Here is a 19,564-nt window from a genome sequence, read left to right on the forward strand (position 1 = left end):
CCTGAGAAGCGAAAGCAGACCTCTCTGAGGCTGTTATTCCTGCAGTCTGGGCATGAGGCAGGCTGTCTGTTCCCTAATTCACCCAGTTTCAGGACTCTGTGCCACTGCGATCTGCGTACTGCACATCTTGTAATCACCCCCCACCTCCTCCACACATACTGTGCATTCCTGTACCTACAACCGGTGAGATTTCCAACACCTCCCGATCCCCTGCATGACAGAAACTGGCTTTTATTTGTAATGCCTTTTAATAGAATCCTAGAATCATAGCACACTAGAACTGGAAGGGACCTTGAGAGGTTATCGAGTCCCGTCCCTTTCCCTAATGGCAGGGTCAAGCACCATGTAGACCCTCTCTGATAGACGTTTATCTAACCTGCTCTTAAACATCTCCAGGGATGGAGATTCCACAACCTCCCTGGGCAATTTATTCCAGTGTTTGACCACCCTGACAGTTAGGACCTTTTTCCTAATGTCCAACCTAAACCTCCCTTGCTGCAGTTTAAGCCCATTGCTTCTTGTTCTATCTTCAGAGGCCAGGAAGAACAAGTTTTCTTCCTCCTCCTTGTGACACCCTATTATATACCTGAAAACCGCTATCATGTCCCCTCTCAATGTTCTCCTTTCCAAACTAAACAAGCCCAATTCTTGCAGTCTTCCCTCATAGGTCATGTTCTCTAGACCATTAATCATTCCTATTTCTCTTCTCTGGACCTTCCCCAGCTTTTCCACATCTTTCTTGAAATATTGTGCCCAGAACTGGATGCAATATTCCAATTGAGGTCTAATCAGTGCAGAGTAGAGAGGAAGAATGACTTTTTGTGACTTGAATATACTTAACTCTAAGGTGCGTTGAGCGAATTATTTCAAATAACCTATCAATCTTCATGTCACGATCCACTTGTTCTGTTTATCTTACTTTGATGTATGCATCATTTTCATGTTTAAAATGAGACATACGGAGTGGGGGATACTTTGTGCATTTCAAACGTGTGAATGAGAGTCATGGAGGGTAAACAATCTCTTTTGTCCTTAAGTTTGAGCAGTGCTTGGTAGGGAGTGGGTCTTTTGGTTACGCATCACCTGAAGGAAGGAGTTGAAGACCTCATAGGGGGGCAGCTCGAAAAAAGGTGTTAGGGTGAGTTTGAAAACATTTGTAGTGAGACGTCAGTGTAGAATTAGCCAAGTATTTTTCTTTCTTTTGATTTGTAGCCTACTTAGCTCTTCCTGTTCTCACTTATTTCCATTTAAATTCTATTGCTTCTACTTACAATCACTTTTATTTTGTATCAAACCCAGAGTAAACACCTGGCAAAGCAACCACTCTGCACATTCCCCCTTCCATTGCTAGAGGGGGCTTACCTAATTCTTTGGGGTTTGATCCCTTTTGGGGAGGGGTGTCCCAGGGATTTGGGCCCTAAACTGCACTCTCCTTGGATGGGAAGATGTTTAATGTGTGTAGTGCATCTTGGGCGTGAGGGCAGGGATCTCAGCTCAGGGCCTTGGCTGGGGCAGACCAGGGAACTGGCCCAGCAGGACCAGATGGTAAGAAGCCCCAGAGAGCAGGAAGACGAGCGGTCATGGCCATTTCAGGACCCCAGGAGGCACCCCCAAAGGGTCTTCTGTGCCCTCACCCTGTCACAGATGTCTGTCCATCCTGTTCTTAGATATCGCCAGTGATGGAGAGTCCACAACCTCCCTAGGAAATTTATTCCAGTGTTTAACTACCTTGTCAGGTAGGAAATTTTTCCTGATGTCTAACCTCAACCTTCCATACTGCCATCTTTGGTGTTTATCATCCTCTCCAGATCCTGAGATGCAGGGAACCGGAAAGGAGAGCCCCTCTCCTGCCCTAAAATCAACCGTTGTCCTGATTATTCTGAGCTCTGAAATCTGTGAGTTTGACATTTCAGCAGCTCTTCTGTCCGTTCTAATTTGGTCCATATAAGTTCACCCCTCGGAGGACTCCTGTGGATGGGTCCTGCGGCTCCTGTCCGGTGTAAATCAGGCCCTTTATTGAAGTTCCTACATGTTGACTCAGGATGAACTCCTGTCTGTGTTCAGAGTTTTGCCACCGATATCTACGGGACCAAGAGTCACTCTGAAGGTTTAAGTCTTGGCTTTGAGCTGCAAATCTCCCGCCTTCGGGTCTGGCTACAGCGAGTGCTATTCTGTTCACAGAGTGAAAGGGAGCGAAGAAACTCCCCAGTTTATGTGGTGTTCTGAGACCAGCTTTGGAATCTGGGGATTTCAAAACAAACGGGCCCTGATTTTGTTGACAGGGAGGCCAGACTACTTTGGAGTGACCTCTGGAAGGCAGAATGGGAGAACAGAATCTGGCCAGTATGGGACTTAGGCATAGGGTGAACCCCCCTTGGTAGAATAGAGACCCACTGCTGAGGCTCTGGCTGGGCGATCTAACAGTGCAGCACCCTGCCTGACTTGGAAAACTGAAGGAAAAACCACACGGCTCCGAAAGGAAGCTCCGGGGTAATACAGCGGGACACAAGAGGAGATAAAATAACTGATCTTAAAAACAAAGTTTTATCTAAGCTCTTTCCAGTACATTTGCCATTCTATTTTTGCCAGCTGTTTCTGACAAAACTAAACAGTTAAAGGCTCTATCCTGGTGAATTCCTGCCCGGGCGGTTCTTGACTTGAACCCTGGAACTCTTTCTCAGTCCGCAGCACTGCCATTAAAGCAGGAACAAGTAACTCACCACAAACCTGCTCACACGAGAGAAGAAACCTCCATCCTGTGACGGAGAGGCAGAGCTCCGAGAATCAGCGTGTGAGTCTAACATGTCTGACACTCCCCTGCTGGACAGCCACCTTTATGATTTCCCTGCACAATCCCTTTGGACTCTTAGGTTGGCCGGGCTCCCAGACAATTCCCTCAGCTCTGTGACCAGCGGGAAGAGCAGAAAATAGATCCTGGACAGGTGCAGCCTGAGAGCTTCCTCTAGGAGGGAGGAAATGATGAGCTGATACCAGGGGCTCATATGGTCAGAGCCAACAGAGTTTCCAAATCCAGTCAGCTTAGCCAATAACAGTGGCTTCCCCTCCCCCACACACCACTCTGTGTATGATGCCGCCATCTGCACTATGTGTGGGATTGCTGCCACAAGCTATGGGAATCATAGAATCATAGAATACTAGGACTGGAAGGGACCTCGAGAGGTCATCGAGTCCAGTCCCCTGCCCTCATGGCAGGACCCAGTTCTGTCTAGATCATCCCTGATAGACATTTATCTAACTTGCTCTTAAACATCTCCAGGGATGGAGATTACACAACCTCCCTAGGCAATTTATTCCAGTGTTTAACCACCCTGACAGGTAGGAACTTTTTTCCTAATGTCCAACCTAAACCTCCCTTGCTGCAGTTTAAGCCCATTGCTTCTTGTTCTATCCTCAGAGGCCAGGAAGAACAAATTTTCTCCCTCCTCCTTGTGACACCCTCTCAGATACCTAAAAACTGCTATCATGTCCCCTCTCAGTCTTCTCTTTTTCAAACTAAACAAGCCCAATTCTTTCAGCCTTCCTTCATAGGTCATGTTCTCTAGACTCTTAATCATTCTTGTTGCTCTTCTCTGATCCGTCTCCAATTTCTCCACATCCTTCTTGAAACGTGGTGCCCAGAACTGGACACAACACTCCAACTGAGGCCTAATCAGCGCAAAGTCGAGTGGAAGAATGACTTCTCGTGTCTTGCTCACAACACACCTGTTAATGCATACTAGAAGCATGTTTGCTTTTTTTGCAACAGCGTCACACTGTTCACTCATATTTAGTTCGTAAATCCACTATAATCCCTTTCTGCTGTACTCCTTTCTAGATAGTCGCTTCCCATTCTGTATGGGAACAAAACCATTTTTGGTTCATTGCAACACCCCACCAGTGCATATGGGTGATGCCGTTGTAACATAAAGTCCATTGCCTCTAAAAAGTCACCGGCACCCTGTGGCGGGCAAACAACATGATGAATTGATTCAAGCTACGTGTGGGAAACCTTTGTCCTTCCTGTTCTTTCCCTTTTGGGGCACCTGGCATTGGCCACTTTCAGAAGAGAGGATTCCAGAGCTAGATGGACCATTGGTCTTACCCATTCTGATATTCTTATATACATACCAGTTGTATCTCTGATTCTCCTGAGTCCGTCTATATACACACCCATCCAATAGCAGACATGCAACCCAGCAGTAATGACGGGTCCAGCTTTCCACAGAGTTAGTGATTAAGTACGAATATACATGAAAATGTTACAACTAACCAGTGTCCCTTAAGTGACTTGTGACAGGATGTGGGTCTAATGTGTATTGAAGTTTCTTTTATCTATGTGTTAGATACAGTGCTCCCGATAGCTAAATGCTAACTTATATGTCAAAAAACCCTCCCAAAATAAACAGACAAAAAATCAAGAACTTTCAGCAGCCTAAGTAGACATTGGAAACACAATCAAAGTCTATCCCATACCATCTGAAATGACTGCCTTACAGATGGAGGCTGTTGGATGGGGCATATGGAGGTGATCTAGCGAGTGACAAGGGGAGGGGAAGAGAGCAACAGGAGGATTTGGGGCAGAAGAGGCGGAGCAGGGAGGGACCGACATAGAAGAGATCTGAGAGGTAAGGTCTGGAGGGTCTAGTTTTAAGAAGTTGGCAAATCAATGAACTGTCCATAGATGGTCTGGTTGCTAGAAGACAGCAGCGCGGTGTCCTGACAGGTACCGTGGTCTGTCCAATTATGATGTCTGTTCAGCTGCATGCCGGCCCTTCAAACATTGAGTGAGTGTTGCACAGATGGCTGATTGATTAGACTCCAAAGGGGTGCAGAAAGACTCGCAAACCAGGTAAGTCAGTGCCAGGAATGGGATACTGCCCCCTACGCTGGACAAGGACAATTCCCTTCGGGTGCAGTATTATACATAGGTACACACAGGGTACACATCTCTCCTGACGTAGCAGGTTGCCACCCTCGGATGTTACTTAGATTGACCCTGGACCTTGTACGTGGGTGTTTGATCACTGTCTATCACCTGGGTCGATGTATTCCTGTTACCTGTGCAGTGAGTATTGGTACCAAGATGTTTCTTTCCGAGGTGTTCTGTTACCACCCCTCTGGAATGTGCTTATGGCCTGTGCCTAGTACCGCTTAGGTCTGAGTGTTTCTGTCAGAACAGCCCTTCATTTGCCTCATGGTAGCCGGCGCTTTTTTTTCAAAACGGGGCTTTTTCAGAAAAAAAATAACGCAGCAATTTAGTCGGGGATCTTTCTAAAACAAAACCCTTTTTTAAAAGATCCTGTAAACTTCATTTTATGAGGAGTACAGAATCTTGCAAAAAAGTGTTTTATTTTCGAAAGATCCCCATCTAAATTGCCATATGATTTCCGAAAAAGCCCCATTTCAAAAAAAAGAAGCGGCTTCCATTATGCTAGATCTAGAAGCAGATAGAAAAATCATTGCAGAAAAAAATTGCAGATGGCCAAAATATTGGCAGAGGGAATCAAATGAGGACACCACAGCAGGAACATTGATTCTCTTGGGCTGTGTCTAGACTGGCCAGTTTTTCCGGAAAATCAGTCGGCAGACTTCCCCTGTTGACCAGGCAATGTCAGATTCTCGGGAGTCTAGCTGCTGCACTTCATGGTCGTGCAGAGGAATCCTGGCAGCTCTAGTCTTAGGCTTTGGAGGTGAGTTCTTCTTCCGGCTCTTCCTTCCTTCTCCTCTTGCTGTTCCTTTCTTCCCTGCCTCTTTTCCTTCTTCTTTCCCTTTTTTCCCTCCTGTTCTCCTTCTTGGACCCCAGTTTATATAGTGAAACTTCAGTCCTGATTAGCTATACTTTGACCAATTACTTTAGTATAATTTTACAAACCAATCATAACATATTCTAACAGAATTACCTAACCAATCCTACCTCACTACCTTAATTGATTTACACCTAGCAAAATTAATTATACAGCAGATGGAAATAGTTCCAAACCAGAGAGAGACCACACAGACAAAAAATAGGAAAGTGAGGACCATGAACCTAGAATCCCACGACCTCAACTATTGATAAACAGTTTCTTGCCAGATGAAATGTTGTTAACTAAGTTTTCTCGACCCATCCTGAGATCTGTTTCTTTATCTGGTGACAGTGGGGGCGGTTAGGACAGGATCTCCTTCTTAACAGCCTAGTGCAACACTATTTTAATGCTATTTAGATAGAATGTGAGAATGGGACTCCAGCCTTTACAGCTCATGGCTGCTGCTCTTCAGTCTGGCTACGGTGGAAGGCTTTAGGCCTACCAATATGGCTACAGGCTTTCCAACATGACTACAGAAAAAACATATTATTACAAGAGAGTGAATGCACCAAGAGAAACCTTTAGATCTTTTTATGAGTAAAGACCCAGAGCAACCTGTCCCGGATTTCCTTGGTCCTTATCCCATAGATGATGGGGTGAAGCATGGAGGGCACCACAAGGTGCACGTTAGCAATGAGAATGAGGACATGGGGGGGCACAATGTAGTCAAACCGATGAATGACTGAGGACACGACATCTGGGATGAAAAAGACTAAGATGGCACAGAGTTGGGTGCTGCAGGTCCCAAATGTTTTGCACCGGGCGTCCATTGTGCGGAGGCTGAAAATCGCCCTAAAGATCTGGGTATAAGACGCTGTGATAAAGCACATATCCACAAAGGCCACAAAGAGCATCATAAACAGGCCGTAGTAATTACTGACACGGATGTCGCCACAGGCCAAAGTTACCACGGCGATGTGCTTGCAGTATGAATGGGAGATGATGTTGGTTCTACAATATAGCCACTGCCTGGCTAAGAGTGGATAGGGCAATACAACTGTGCTACCGCGCAGCAGCAGGGCCAGGCCAATCTTAGCCACCATGCGGTCAGTCAGGATGGTGGAATGTCTCAGGGGATGGCAGATGGCCACGTAGCGATCCACAGCCATGGCCACCAAGATCCCAGACTCCACCACTGTGAAGCAGTGAACAAAGTACATCTGGGTGAGGCAGGCATTGAAACTGGTCTCTGTGGAATCAAACCAGAAGATGCTCAGGGTTTTGGGCACGATAATCGTAGACAGGACCAGGTCGTTGATGGCCAGCATGCAGAGGAAATAGTGCATAGGCCTATGAAGGCTCGGCTCCCTAGTAACGATGAAAAGAATGGTGAAGTTCCCCAAGATAGCTATGATATACATGGTGCAGAAGGGGATGGAGATCCAGACATGGGCTGCCTTCAGGCCAGGAATGCCCAGCAGGATGAAGGTGGAGGGGTTGTTGAAGTCAGTTGAGTTGGCTTCTGACATCAAGTAGGAGAGATGGTGTCCAGCTCTGTGGAAGAATGTTGCCCCAACTTGTACCGTGTGCTCCTGTGAGTTCTTGTATTTGTCCAGGGCCTATGGTGAAGGTTTCAGTACAAATGCCTGAAAGGAGAAACAATGGAAATATGTGACCCTGAATGTACTACTACAGGTTTGTCTTGCGCGTGAAGCAGAGTGGCACTTTTGTTATTCACAGAAATGAATTCTGAACCACTGACCATAGGAATGCATGTCCCATATATGAAAGTTCTCCGAGCCTCAGGAGTTCCAAAACACTTCTGTGTGGGAAACCTTAATAGGCATCAGGAGGAAACAGGAGTGTGGATAATGGCTATCTCTTATGTTTCTTATTTCAATTAAATCCAGGCCAGAAAATCCCCGCTGTACGGATTTTCCCCAGTCAACGGGTTGCTCAGAATTATCTGCTCAGACTGTACGCTCAACTCTGTCCACCCAATCTCTGGAAAGCATATAGCAGATAGAAAGAGGGTTTCCCTGGCAGGTTATGAGATTGGGGAAGTCTTTGCAGACAGGCTGAAAATTCTGGAACTACTTAGCTTAGCGTACATCTACACTAAACGGCTATTTCGGGATACTGGAGATATCCCAAAATAGCTGCCCTCTCTTCCCCCCCGTCTTCACAAGCTGTCCATTATTTCTAAATATTTTTCTAAATATTTTTCTAGAGAACGGGTGCAATATTTCAGCATCCTGGCATCCCTTGTTCCACGAAGGCTAAGGGACATCTCAAAAGAGCATGTTATTTCACAATTTGGTGCTGTGTAGATGTGCCAAATTTTGAAAGAGCCTATTTTGAATTTCAATCAAAATAAGATATGCAATTTGCATTATGCAATTTGTGTATCTTATTTCGAGTTTAGGGTGTTGTGTAGATGCACCCTTAAAGAAGAGACAAACAAAGGTACATATGAGCGAGGAGAAGGAAATGAAGAATCAAACTTATTACATTCAAATGGAGAAGGTGAGAACAGTTCCCAACCAGTGATATCTATATCACTGCAAAAGTGCTAATTCCCTAAAGCTGAGGCAAATAACGAGCAATTGGTATTGGAAGGAAACATTTAGACAGAAAAATGGGGGAAAAATTGTGAATTCTTTAGAATTTATTAGATATCTAAGAGCTACCATTCCACAGTGATAAGGGAAAAATCTATGCTTGGCAGAGTTACATATCCCAAAAACAAAACACAGGACTATGTAGCACTTTAAAGACTAACAAGATGGTTTATTAGATGATGAGCTTTCGTGGTCATCATCTAATAAACCATCTTGTTAGTCTTTAAAGTGCTACATAGTCCTGTATTTTGCATCAGCTACACCAGACTAACACGGCTACATTTCTATTATATCCCAAAAAGGTTCCAAAAAGGGAGTCCTGTTAGTCTGATTCAATAAAAACACCAAGGAGTCCGGTGGCACTCAGAAAAAGGTGGTTATGAAGTATATTAAACACAAAAGAAATCATAGAAAAGATTTACACCAGTTATAAGAGGGCGAAAGGAAACTTGTGAATGTTGCAGAAAAGGTAGATGCTTTCAACAATAAAGATATATCTACGCTTGCACCCTCTTTTGAGAGAAGAATGCAAATGTAGACATTTGAAATTGTAAATGAAACCGGGATTTAAATATCCCGCGCTTCATTTGCATATTTGCAAACGGGCGCTATTTCAAAATACTTTATTTCGAAATAAAAAACGCTGTTTAGATGCAATTATTTTGGGAGAAAACCCTTCTTCCAAAATAAACCTTATTCCTCATAGAACAAGGTTTAAAGTTTATTTCGGAAGACGTATTTTGAAATAGCACCCATCCACAAATATGCAAATGAAGCACAGAATATTTAAATTCCGACTTCATTTACAATTTCGAATGTCTGCATTTGCATTCCTCTCTTGAAAAAGGGTGCACGTGTAGACATACCCTAAGTTTGTTCTTCATTTGGAATAAGCAGTTAGAGACACTCCTATCACATTAGCTGGTGAAGGAGAACGGATGTGAAATAGTAAGTATAGTAGAACTTTTGATTGTTGAAGGGTCATCCACAGATATGAAAAAAAATGCTTCGATTCCTCTGAGGCATTTGATTCAGTGTTGGGAAATATAATTCTTAAAATGAACACTGACAATATCAATAGAGCACATGAAAAATGGGCTAAAAGAGGCTAAAGGCCACATCTCAGAGAGCAGTTGTCAACAGGTCTTTGTTAGGGACTGGGACTGTTTGCAGCATTCCATTCTAGGCTAAATGGTAGTCAATATTTTCATCAATGATCCAGAAGCAAACAGAAAATCATTACAGAAAAAAATTGCGGTTGGCCGAAATATAGGCAGAGGGGTTAAAACGAGGACGCCAAGGCAGGAACATTGATTGTCCTGGAGCATATAATTAGTTGGGTCCAAACGAACAAAATCTTTTGGTACAGTCAGATCCAGAACTATTGTCTGGGAACCAGGGAATATAGAACCGACTCTCCCAGTAAGACACTTCATTAGGGAACACAAGGGTCACGTCTAGACTGCCATGATTTTCCACAAATGCTTTTAATGGAAAAGTTTTCTGTTAAAAGAATTTTTGGAAAAGAGCTTCTAGATTGGCATGGATGCTTTTCCGCAAAAGCACTTTTTGCAGAAAAACGTCCGTGGCCAATCTAGACGCGCTTTTCCGCAAAAGCACTTTTTGCGCAAAAAAGCCCCGATCGCCATGTTTGCAATCGGGGCTTTTTTGCGCAAAACAAATCTGAGCTGAGTTTTGTGCAAAAGGACTTTTGCCCGAACGGGAGAAGCATAGTATTTCTGCAACAAGCTCTGATTTCTTACAGTAGGACGTCAGTGCTTTTGCGGAAATTCAACTGGCCAGTGTAGACAGCTGGCAAGTTTTTCCGGAAAAGCAGCTGATTTTCTGGAAAAACTGGATAGTCTAGACACAGCCAAGGACCTTAAAAAGGAATTAGGGATCACTAGGGGTCATTAGGATTTTGAGCTCCCAGGGTGATGATGTGGAAAACAGGGCTGACGGGCTCCTTGGATGCAAAATCGGGGAGTGGAGAGCTGGAGCAGGGGAAGGATTTTAGCTCAGTGCATGGCATTGGTGATACCAACCATGTCCAGCCCTGAGGCTGATCATTCAAACAGGTTGTTGAAAAATTGGGGGACCTGCAGAAAAGAGCTAGAAAAATGGCAGGAGGCTGGAGAAAATGCCAGAGTGAGAGACAGAACTGATGAAAATGATGGTTAAGGGGGGAATTTCATGGGGAAAACCCAGGGGTGATAACCGGCTCTGTAATCTAGCAGACAAAGGCAGAGGAACCACGACAGCTGGAAGCTGAAGCCAAACAAATTTGTGTTGGAAATAAGGACCAAATCTTGAGCTGTGAGGGGGATTAACGTTTGGGTCACAGCAAAGGAAAGTGGTGGATTTTCTAATTCCCTGTGCTCGCAGATCCAGACTGGATGCTTTTCTGGAAGATCTGTTTGAAGGCTTCACTAGAAATAAAAGGCTAGAGTGGTGCTGGTGTAGCACATTATTGTACACGCTACTGACATTGACACTAGAGCTTCTCCCATCAGTGTGGGTAATCCATTTCCCTGAGAGGTGGTAGCCAGGGCTATGGAAGAAGTCTTCTGTTGAGGGACTCATGCTGCCTATGCAAGGGTTGCCTTCCCATAGCTTCACCTCTCTGGGGTGTGGATTTATTTGCCATTGTGAAAAAAGAAAATGCAGTTTGGAGTTGCCTTACCCAAGGCATTGCCTGCAAGTCATAGGTGGTGACAATACTGCTATACTTGGCACTGGTTGGGCCTCAGCTGGTCCATTGTATCTAATTTGGGTTGCCCATGTATAGGAAGAATGCAGCAAACCTGGAAAAGGTCCAGAGTCATGGGACAAAGATGATCCAAGGATGGATCACAAGGCGCACAAGCAGAGGCTGAAGAAACTGGGTATATTTGGTTTGAAAAGAGGAAATGGAAAGGGAACAGGACAGCAGCAGTGGCAGATTTAGAATTAATTGGGCCCTATGCTCAGCTTCCTTTTGGGGGGCCCTCGGGGCCCAGCCATGAAAAAGAAAATTCACTCCTCCTGCCCCTGACATTTTTCATTTTTTTCTCTTCATCCTCCTCCTATATTATAAGTAATGATAAGTAAATGAAAATAAAAGTGAGGGACTTTGGTTGTTTGAGTGGTCTAACTTTTTTTTCACCGACCAATTGAAAATTGCTGAGGGTCTCGGTAAACCCGTTCACGATCTTTCTGAATATTGTTTGTACCATTAGCTCACTATTGTAAAGTGCTTTGGAGAAGAGCACTTTATAAAAATAACCCCCAAAAACCCAAACATCATAACCTTTCTCAGTCAGCCTGAATGGAGTTCTCAGAGCACCGTTTTAGACCTTCAGGTCTACATGAAACTTTGAATTTTCCCTACACCAACATGAAAAATGTGTCCAAATAAAATGTATAGCTGACGTATGTGTGGAAAAAAATAGAAGTTGACTTCCTCTGAAGAAACGTATTTATTTTGGAAAAAAAATCCAGCTGGCTCCCTTTCTACACTTTGTCTTTACAAAATCGTCAATTAAGTCATTGTAACAGTTTGTACAGAGGCACTTTCAATGGTCAATATTGACACAACTATCAAATGTTCCTCCATGGTAAGAACAGAATGAGAATGGAATGGACACCTTGAGGTCATGGAGGTTGTTCATTGATGGTTTCCCATGGGAGGCTGGACAGCATCTGCCCTGGAGGGGTTAGCTACAATGATGCCTGCCATTTGTCATGGGTTGGACTAGCTGGCCCATGCCGTCCCTTCTAACCCTGTTGAGCCACGTTTCTCTAATGAAAAATCCTTTTGCAGCAGAGGCGTAGCGAGGGTGTTATGTGCCTGGGGGTGAAGGCAAAATTTGCTCTCCCCCCCCAAACCTGGTGCATGGCTGAGCCGGGCCCTGGGAGAGGGGGGTAGCTTGTACCACATCTTACCCCACTCCCTCCAGTTTGGGGCCAGGCCCCTGCACACACTAACCCTTTGGCAGAGGTGGAGGAGAGTGAGGCTGGGGGCCAGGAGGCGGGAAGGAGGTGTCTCCAGCCGGTAGCAGTGGGCAGAGGTGGAGCGGGCCAGCAGAGGGATGACGGGGAGTGAAAGGGCACTAAATTAGCGCCCCACTAGCAGGACACCTGCCATGGTTGGAGAAAGGTGGAAGCCAGATTCAAGAACAATAAGAACTCATTGAAAGAAGACTGGATCTATGGATTCTTTGGGAGTAAGCAGCAGGCCCCTGCTTTTGGAAGCTCCCTCTTTGAAGGTGAATGGGGGAGCATTAAAACAACACCCACAAGAAGGTGCCATAGAGGAATAACTGCATAGGCATGTGATGACTCTCTGCATGAGTCTACATTCTACATGCATCTTACAGGCATCTTACAGTCAACATGCGAGCTTTGATCCGGCTTCAGCTTTCCCCCAACTAACTAATCTGGCCAGCAGTTAGGTGGAACAGCTATTGGTAAAAACAAGACATGGTGCGTGTGCATGTGTGTGTGTGTGCTGTATTATATGATGGAAGTGTTGACTGCTATATGTGTGTATTACCGATAACAGATTCCATGCAGTACTTTTAAGTACAATACAACCATCCCTGCCCCAGAGTCAGTCCCCCAAGTACCCCCAATCCCATTGCACTCACCTGTGCCCAGAGCAAGGCCACACCAATGCCCCCCATCCCAATGCACTTACCCCTCCCCCAGAGCCACCCCTACCCCGCCATGCATTCACCTCTCCTCCCCCAGAGCTAGGCACCCCCAATGCGGGGAGCACTCCCCCAATCAAATCCCCCCCACCCCGAGAGCCAGGCAAAGGAGGAACGTACTTTTAAAACCGCTGCTCCTCCCACCCAGCTTGGCTACTTCAGCTCACAGTATGTAGAGAGCCAGGCAACGAAGCCAGCAGCCAGCACTTAGCTAGCAGCTTCCGGGTCTCCATTCAAAGTGTCACCTGGGCCAGAGCACCATGTGGTCCGGTCCCACCCCAGCCTGTCGTCCCCCTAACTTGGCATCCAGGGGCAACAGTCCCCTTCTGCCCCCCCCCCCTTCGCTACGCCTCTGTTTTGCAGACTGGCCCTTAGGCACACACAAGTTATGGAACTCAATGCCTGGATAACAAGGTGAAATTGAATACCCTGTGTCATACAGGAATTCAGACTGGAAGATGCACTGGTCCCTTCGGGCCCTAAACCCTACAAATCTATGAATAAAGAAAATAGAGCGGGCATTTCCATCAGCTGTCTCATAGAACACAGGAAGAAGGGAACATTGTTCCCAGCATCCACGTTTCTCCTGCACAGCTCCTTGTCTCAGATGTCATGGGGGCAAAGAGTTTAGCTGAGTGGGATTCACAAGGGGCATGGCCATTGTAGATATTGCTGGTGGCACCACCTCTAATTAAGACACTGACACCTTCTATATGGATGACTCATTTTCAGCGTGACAGGGCCCAGGGCTGTTTAACGGCTGTGCAGAGCAGAATGAAAAACAGACCTTGTCTCTGTCCCATCATGCCCATGTTGCACTGGGTTTGTCGAGCAGGTGAGCTCCTCAGCGTGAGATGGGTACCTGTTAATTCTGAGAGGGACGTGTCTTCCCTGGGACTCCCCTTCAGCTAGTTGTATCCCACACCTGTCTCACCCCAGCATCTGCAGCAGCCTCCCACGCCAGGAACGGACATGGTGCATGTGCTGTTGCTAATATAGCTCCATACAATCGCAGGGGGGGTTGCTCAGCCTGTAGGGGAAACATGGCATCTGGATGTAACCAGGCTGGAGACCAGGCGCACAGTACCCAGTGTCTCTCTTTCCACATCTTTGCTTCAGGATTCTTTTTCCACCTTTAAAAGTAAACAATAATTAAGAGACCTTCCCAAAGGGGGAGGAGAACTCTTGAGCTCTGTGCTGAGTCAAAGAGGAATTGGCTGCTCTGTGTGTTTGTGTACATTTAAATACTAGAATTGTTTCACGAAGCATAAGGGATCAGTCAGCAAAGGCTTTCCTTGTTGATTGATCCCCATCTTGACTGCCAGTTTGGGTTGACAAACAGCTGAGCTGGCACAACGTGGCGGCCATTTTTATTCTAATGAAGCGGGGGATATTTAAATCCCTGCTTCATTGACTATGTCGGTATGTCTAATTTACATGCCTCCATCGGCAGAGGCATGTAGTCTAGATATACCCTTGGGGAGAAGGTGTCAAGAAAAATGTCTCTCAATGTGGATTCAGAGGAATGCCCAAATGTACACAGTTTTAACTATGATTTTATACCCTCTACAAAAAAAAAAGGCCATTGTGGCCTACGTATCTTCCATTCCTCAACTTGACTAAGAAACCTGTTCACATAGGGCCTAGTCGAAAGCCACTTTCCTTCACAGAGCTGCAGTATTGGCTGTTAAACTTGATGTCAGGGAAAGGCTGAGGGAGAGGTTGTGTGGAGTCAGGGGCTGAGGGTGATGTTGAAAGAGAACAGGTGAGAGAACAGAGGAATGGAGTGAGCAGTATTTGGTGATGAAGAGGTAAGAAGATAGGTGAAACTTGGTCTGGTGGAAGTTCAGAGTCTGAGAAACTCCACACACCTGACTAGGACAGGGCACCATAGATTAATGCAGAGATGGGCTTTCCCCTCCCTGTGATGCAGGTTTAACGTTGGTGACGCCCAGATGAGACGACTTGCTGCAGGTGTTATTTCCCCACTTTCTCATGGAGCTCTTTGGTTTTGGCCGCATAAATGATGGGATTGAGCACAGGGAGCAGTAGGTAAAAGAGGTTGGCCAAGATGATGTGAACGTGGGAAGCAATAGCCTGACCGAATCGGTGTGTGAGACTGGAGAAGAGGAAAACAGGGTAAGAAATCAGCATCACACAGATGTGGGCGGTGCAGGTGTTGAGGGGTTTTTTTGGGAGCTTTCTTGGAGGAGATTCTGAGGACAGCCGTGATGATGAGACTGTAGGACAGGACAATGAGTGTCAGGTCTAACCCAATGCCAAGAAACACTATCGCCAAAGCGTACATAGTGTTCACTGTGATGGCCCCACATGACACCTATGCTACTGCTATGTGGTCACAGTACGTGTTGGGGATAACGTGGTTGTCACAGAATGGCAGTCTGCTCAGGAGCAGGGGCAGAGGTAGAATGAAGAGAACAGGTCTTAGCAACCCCACTAGCCCAAGCTTAGCTACCCGTGTGAGGGTGAGGATGGTGGGGTATCTCAGAGGGTTACAGATGGCAATGTAGTGATCGAAGGCCATTATCATGAGGATAGCCGAGTGCATCGCAACACACCCATGAAGGATATACAGCTGGGTGAGGCAGCCAGCCATAGTAATGTCTTTCAAATTGAACCAATATATACTCAGGGCCTTGGACACAACGCAGGAAGGTGTAACGATGTCTGTGAGCGCCAGCATGCAGAGCAGCAGGTACATCGGCTTGCGCAGGGTCTGCTCTTTGCCGACCACAAACAGAACCATGAGATTTCTGAAGAGGCCAGAAATGTAGAACATAGAGAAGGGGATGGAAATCCAGACATGAACAGCCTCCAGGCCAGGGACGCCCGATAGGATGAATGTTAGAGTCAGAGGAGGTGAAGTTGAAAGCTGCCATGAGGTGGTCAAGACATCGATCATGCTCAGAAGTGAGCAAGGCGCCTGTGAAAGAAAAAAAGCAGAGCCAGAAGGTTACATGCTTTATATCAAACAGTACATGAATTATTGGATATTTATTAACCATCTAGAAAAGTGAGTGAGTAGTGCAGTGCCAAATTTTGCAAATGGCACCAGATTATTTAGTGCATGCTCATGTCCAGAGTTCTCAGAGGGAGCTAATCATGCCTAGGGAACAGGCAGAATGTTGGTGGGTAAACTTTGACGTCAATAACTTCAACATGTATGTCCGTTGGGGAGGGAAATGCGTGAACACCTCACACACCTGCATGAGAGGGAGCTGGGCACTACGGCGTGGGATACCCTGCTCACAGAGCAAGCAGGGACAGAAACTAAGGAAAACATCTGAATCCAGCAGGCATGGGATGGGGAATTCTACATGTAACACAAGGCCTTAGAACAAGGAACTCCATGTTTCTCTAGCCTCCTCTTATGGTTTATTGTAACATCCTACAGCTGCATATGGACCATGTCATTGTAACATGAAGTCCATTTGCCCCTAAAAAGTCACTGTCACCCTATGGTAGGAAAAATACATGGTGATGAATTGATTCAAACTACAATGTGTGGGAAACCCTTGTTCTCTTTCTGTTTTTTCCCTCTGGGGCAGCTGGCATTGGCCACTGTCAGAAGAGAAGATGCTGGGACTAGATGGACCATTGGTCTTACCCATGATGGCCATTCTGATGTTCTTATATATATGTCTCTTGTATCTCTGATTCTGCTGAGTCCAACTAAATGCACGCCCATCCAATGGCAGAGATGGAACCCAAGAGTAATGACGGGTCCATCTCTCTGCAGAGTTAGTGACTAAGAAAGAATATACATGAAAATGTTACAACTAACCAGTGTCCCTTAAGTGACTTGTGACAGGATGTCAGAGCATGATAGTATTATAGCTGAATGGGTCTACTCAGAGAATCTTAGAATCCTAGATCCCCAAAATTTGGAAGGGACCTCAAGAGGTCATCAAGTCCAGTTCCCTGCCCTCACGTCAGGACCCAGTACCATCTAGACCATCCCTGATGTAATTTCTTTAATTTCTTTTTATATATATATGTGTTAGATACAGTGCTCTTGACAGCTAATTGCTAACTTAGGCTGTGTCTAGACTACATGGCTCCGACGACAGAGCCATGTAGATTAGACAGATAGGCAAAGGCAAATGAAGCCGCGATTTAAATTATCGCGGCTTCATTTACATTTACATGGCTGCTGCGCTGAGCCGACAAAGAGCTGATCAGCTGTTTGTCCGCTCAGCGCGCTAGTCTGGACGCTCCCCTGCTGACATCAAAGCCCTTTGTTGGCAGCCCCGTTATTCCTCGTGGGATGAGGTTTACCGGGGCTGCCGACAAAGGGCTTTGATGTCAGCAGGGAAGCATCCAGACTAGCGCGCTGAGCCAACAAACAGCTGATCAGCTGTTTGTCGGCTCAGCGCGGCAGCCATGTAAATTTAAATGAAGCCGCGATCATTTAAATCGCGGTTTCATTTGCCTTTGCCAAAAAAACAAATCTACATGGCTCCATCGACATAGCCATGTAGTTTAGACATACCCTTATATGCCAAACAAACAAAGGCTAAGTCTAGACTGCACTGCTTTTCCTGGATACCTCTGGTATCCTAGAAAAGCAATGCTGCATCCAAGGAAGGCATCGTTTAAAAAAAAAATTGGAAAAAGCGGATGCGCTCTTTCGCCAACCCTGTAAACCTCATTTTACAAGGAATAAGGGATGTGTCGAAAAATAACTTTTTTCCAAAATTTGGTGCCATGTAGATGTGCCAAATTTTAGAAAACCCTCTTTCAATAGTAAAGCAGAAAAAGATACACAAAATTTGCATATTGCAAATTGCGTTTCTTTTTCCGAGTTACCCTTGCAGGGTAGACCTAGCCTAAGAAACAAACGAACTAACAGAGGGTATGTCTACACTACCCCGCTAGTTCGAACTAGTGGGGTAGTGTAGACATACCCCAGAGAGTTTCTAACAGCCTAAGTACACACTGGAAACACAATCAAACTCCACACTGAGAGTGTTCACACTGATTGGACGCTGTTTCACATAAAAGGCCACCCAGAACCACTTCAACCAGGGCTTTAGGTCACTAGTTGCTTCCGAGTGCTGGTGCTAGAGCCCTGCAGAGACACACACTTAAAGGGAACCCCCCCCCCGGACAGTCATTTCTCTGCTTCTGCTGCCTGCTTACATCTCGCATTCTGGCAACCCTCTCCCTAGGCGCAGGCGCTACAGTCTGGCAACCACACCCCTCAGTGGAGAGGCGTTTCTGGAGGCTCGATGCCAGTTCGGACTGGTGAGACCAGCTGGTCATGGAGCAGTGGGACAACCAGCAGTGGCTCCAAAACTTCCACATGCAGAAGGCCACCTTTTTGGAGCTGTGTACCTGGCTCGCCTCCACCCTCCAGAGACGTGACACCCACCTGCAGCCTGCCATCCCCCTGGAGAAGAGGGTTGCAATCGCCATCTGGAAGCTCACCACCTTCAACAGCTACCGGTTGATGGGCAACCAGTTCAGTGTGGGGAAGTCCACTGTCAGGGCCCTCCTCATGGAGGTAAGGCACTCAGGGGCTACAGTCCCTGCAGGCAAGGGGAGTCCTGGAAAAGGGAAATCCTAGGGAATGGGGGGTTGGAGACTATGGGGGGTGGAATGAGGGTGGGGGAAACCCTTTCTCTTGGGAGTTGTGCCTTCCTGCCCTCACTCAGCCCTGCTGCTGGGGAGGCAGCTTCATAGTGGGTGGCTCCTGGGGTGTTTTAGGGAGGGAAGGGAAGAGGGGGCAGCCACCTCCCAGGGGTCCAGGCACTCCCTCTCTTATTCTCTGTGTTGTGTGTTTGTTTGTGTCCTTCTGCAGGTGGTGAGGGTCATCAACTCGATCCTGCCGTGGAGGATCATCTGCCTGGGAGACCTGGACCTGGTCGTGGCCAGATATGCTGCCCTGGGGTATCCGAACTGTGGTGGAGCGACGGATGGGTCCCACATACCAATCAGCGCAACGGAGCATCAAGCAGCCCAATACATAAATTGCAAGGGTTTCTTCTCAATGGTGCTGCAGGCCCTGGTCAACCACCGTGGACAGTTCACGGACATTTCTGTCGGGTGGTCACGCAGGGCACATGATGCCCATGTCTTCAGGAACTCTAGCCTGAACAGGAATCTGGAGGTGGGCACATTCTTCCCCCGCTGTGAACTAGCGGTTGGGGACATGCAGATGCCATTGTGCATCATGGGGGATGCAGCCTACTCCTTCATGCCGTGGCTAATGAAGCTGTACACCAGCCACCCGGACCCCAGCAGGGACCAATTTAATGCCCACCTCAGCTGGGCTTGAATCCAAGTGGAGTGTGCCTTTGAGCATCTGAAGGCACGGTTCAGGTGCCTGCTGACCCTCCTGGATGTGGGGGAGCACAACATCCCCATGGTGGTCGCAGCATGCTGTGCCCTCCACAACATTGTGGAGAGGAAGGGGGAGGCCTTCCTCCTGGAGTTGGAGGCA

At 46.6% G+C, this 19,564-nt stretch overlaps 1 protein-coding gene across 1 annotated transcript; it reads right to left on the reverse strand.

The window, feature by feature from the left end:
- Window positions 1-6,367: 6,367 nt before the first annotated feature.
- Window positions 6,368-7,315, reverse strand: LOC102449145 (olfactory receptor 52M1-like). Its single transcript, XM_075931259.2, has one exon. The coding sequence runs from the start codon at window positions 7,313-7,315 to the stop codon at window positions 6,368-6,370; it is 948 nt and encodes a 315-aa protein (XP_075787374.2).
- Between the last annotated feature and the right edge of the window lie 12,249 nt (window positions 7,316-19,564).

This window comes from Pelodiscus sinensis, chromosome 1 (genome assembly GCF_052426305.1).
Source record: "Pelodiscus sinensis isolate ZL-2025 chromosome 1, ASM5242630v1, whole genome shotgun sequence".
Lineage (NCBI taxonomy): Eukaryota > Metazoa > Chordata > Testudines > Trionychidae > Pelodiscus > Pelodiscus sinensis.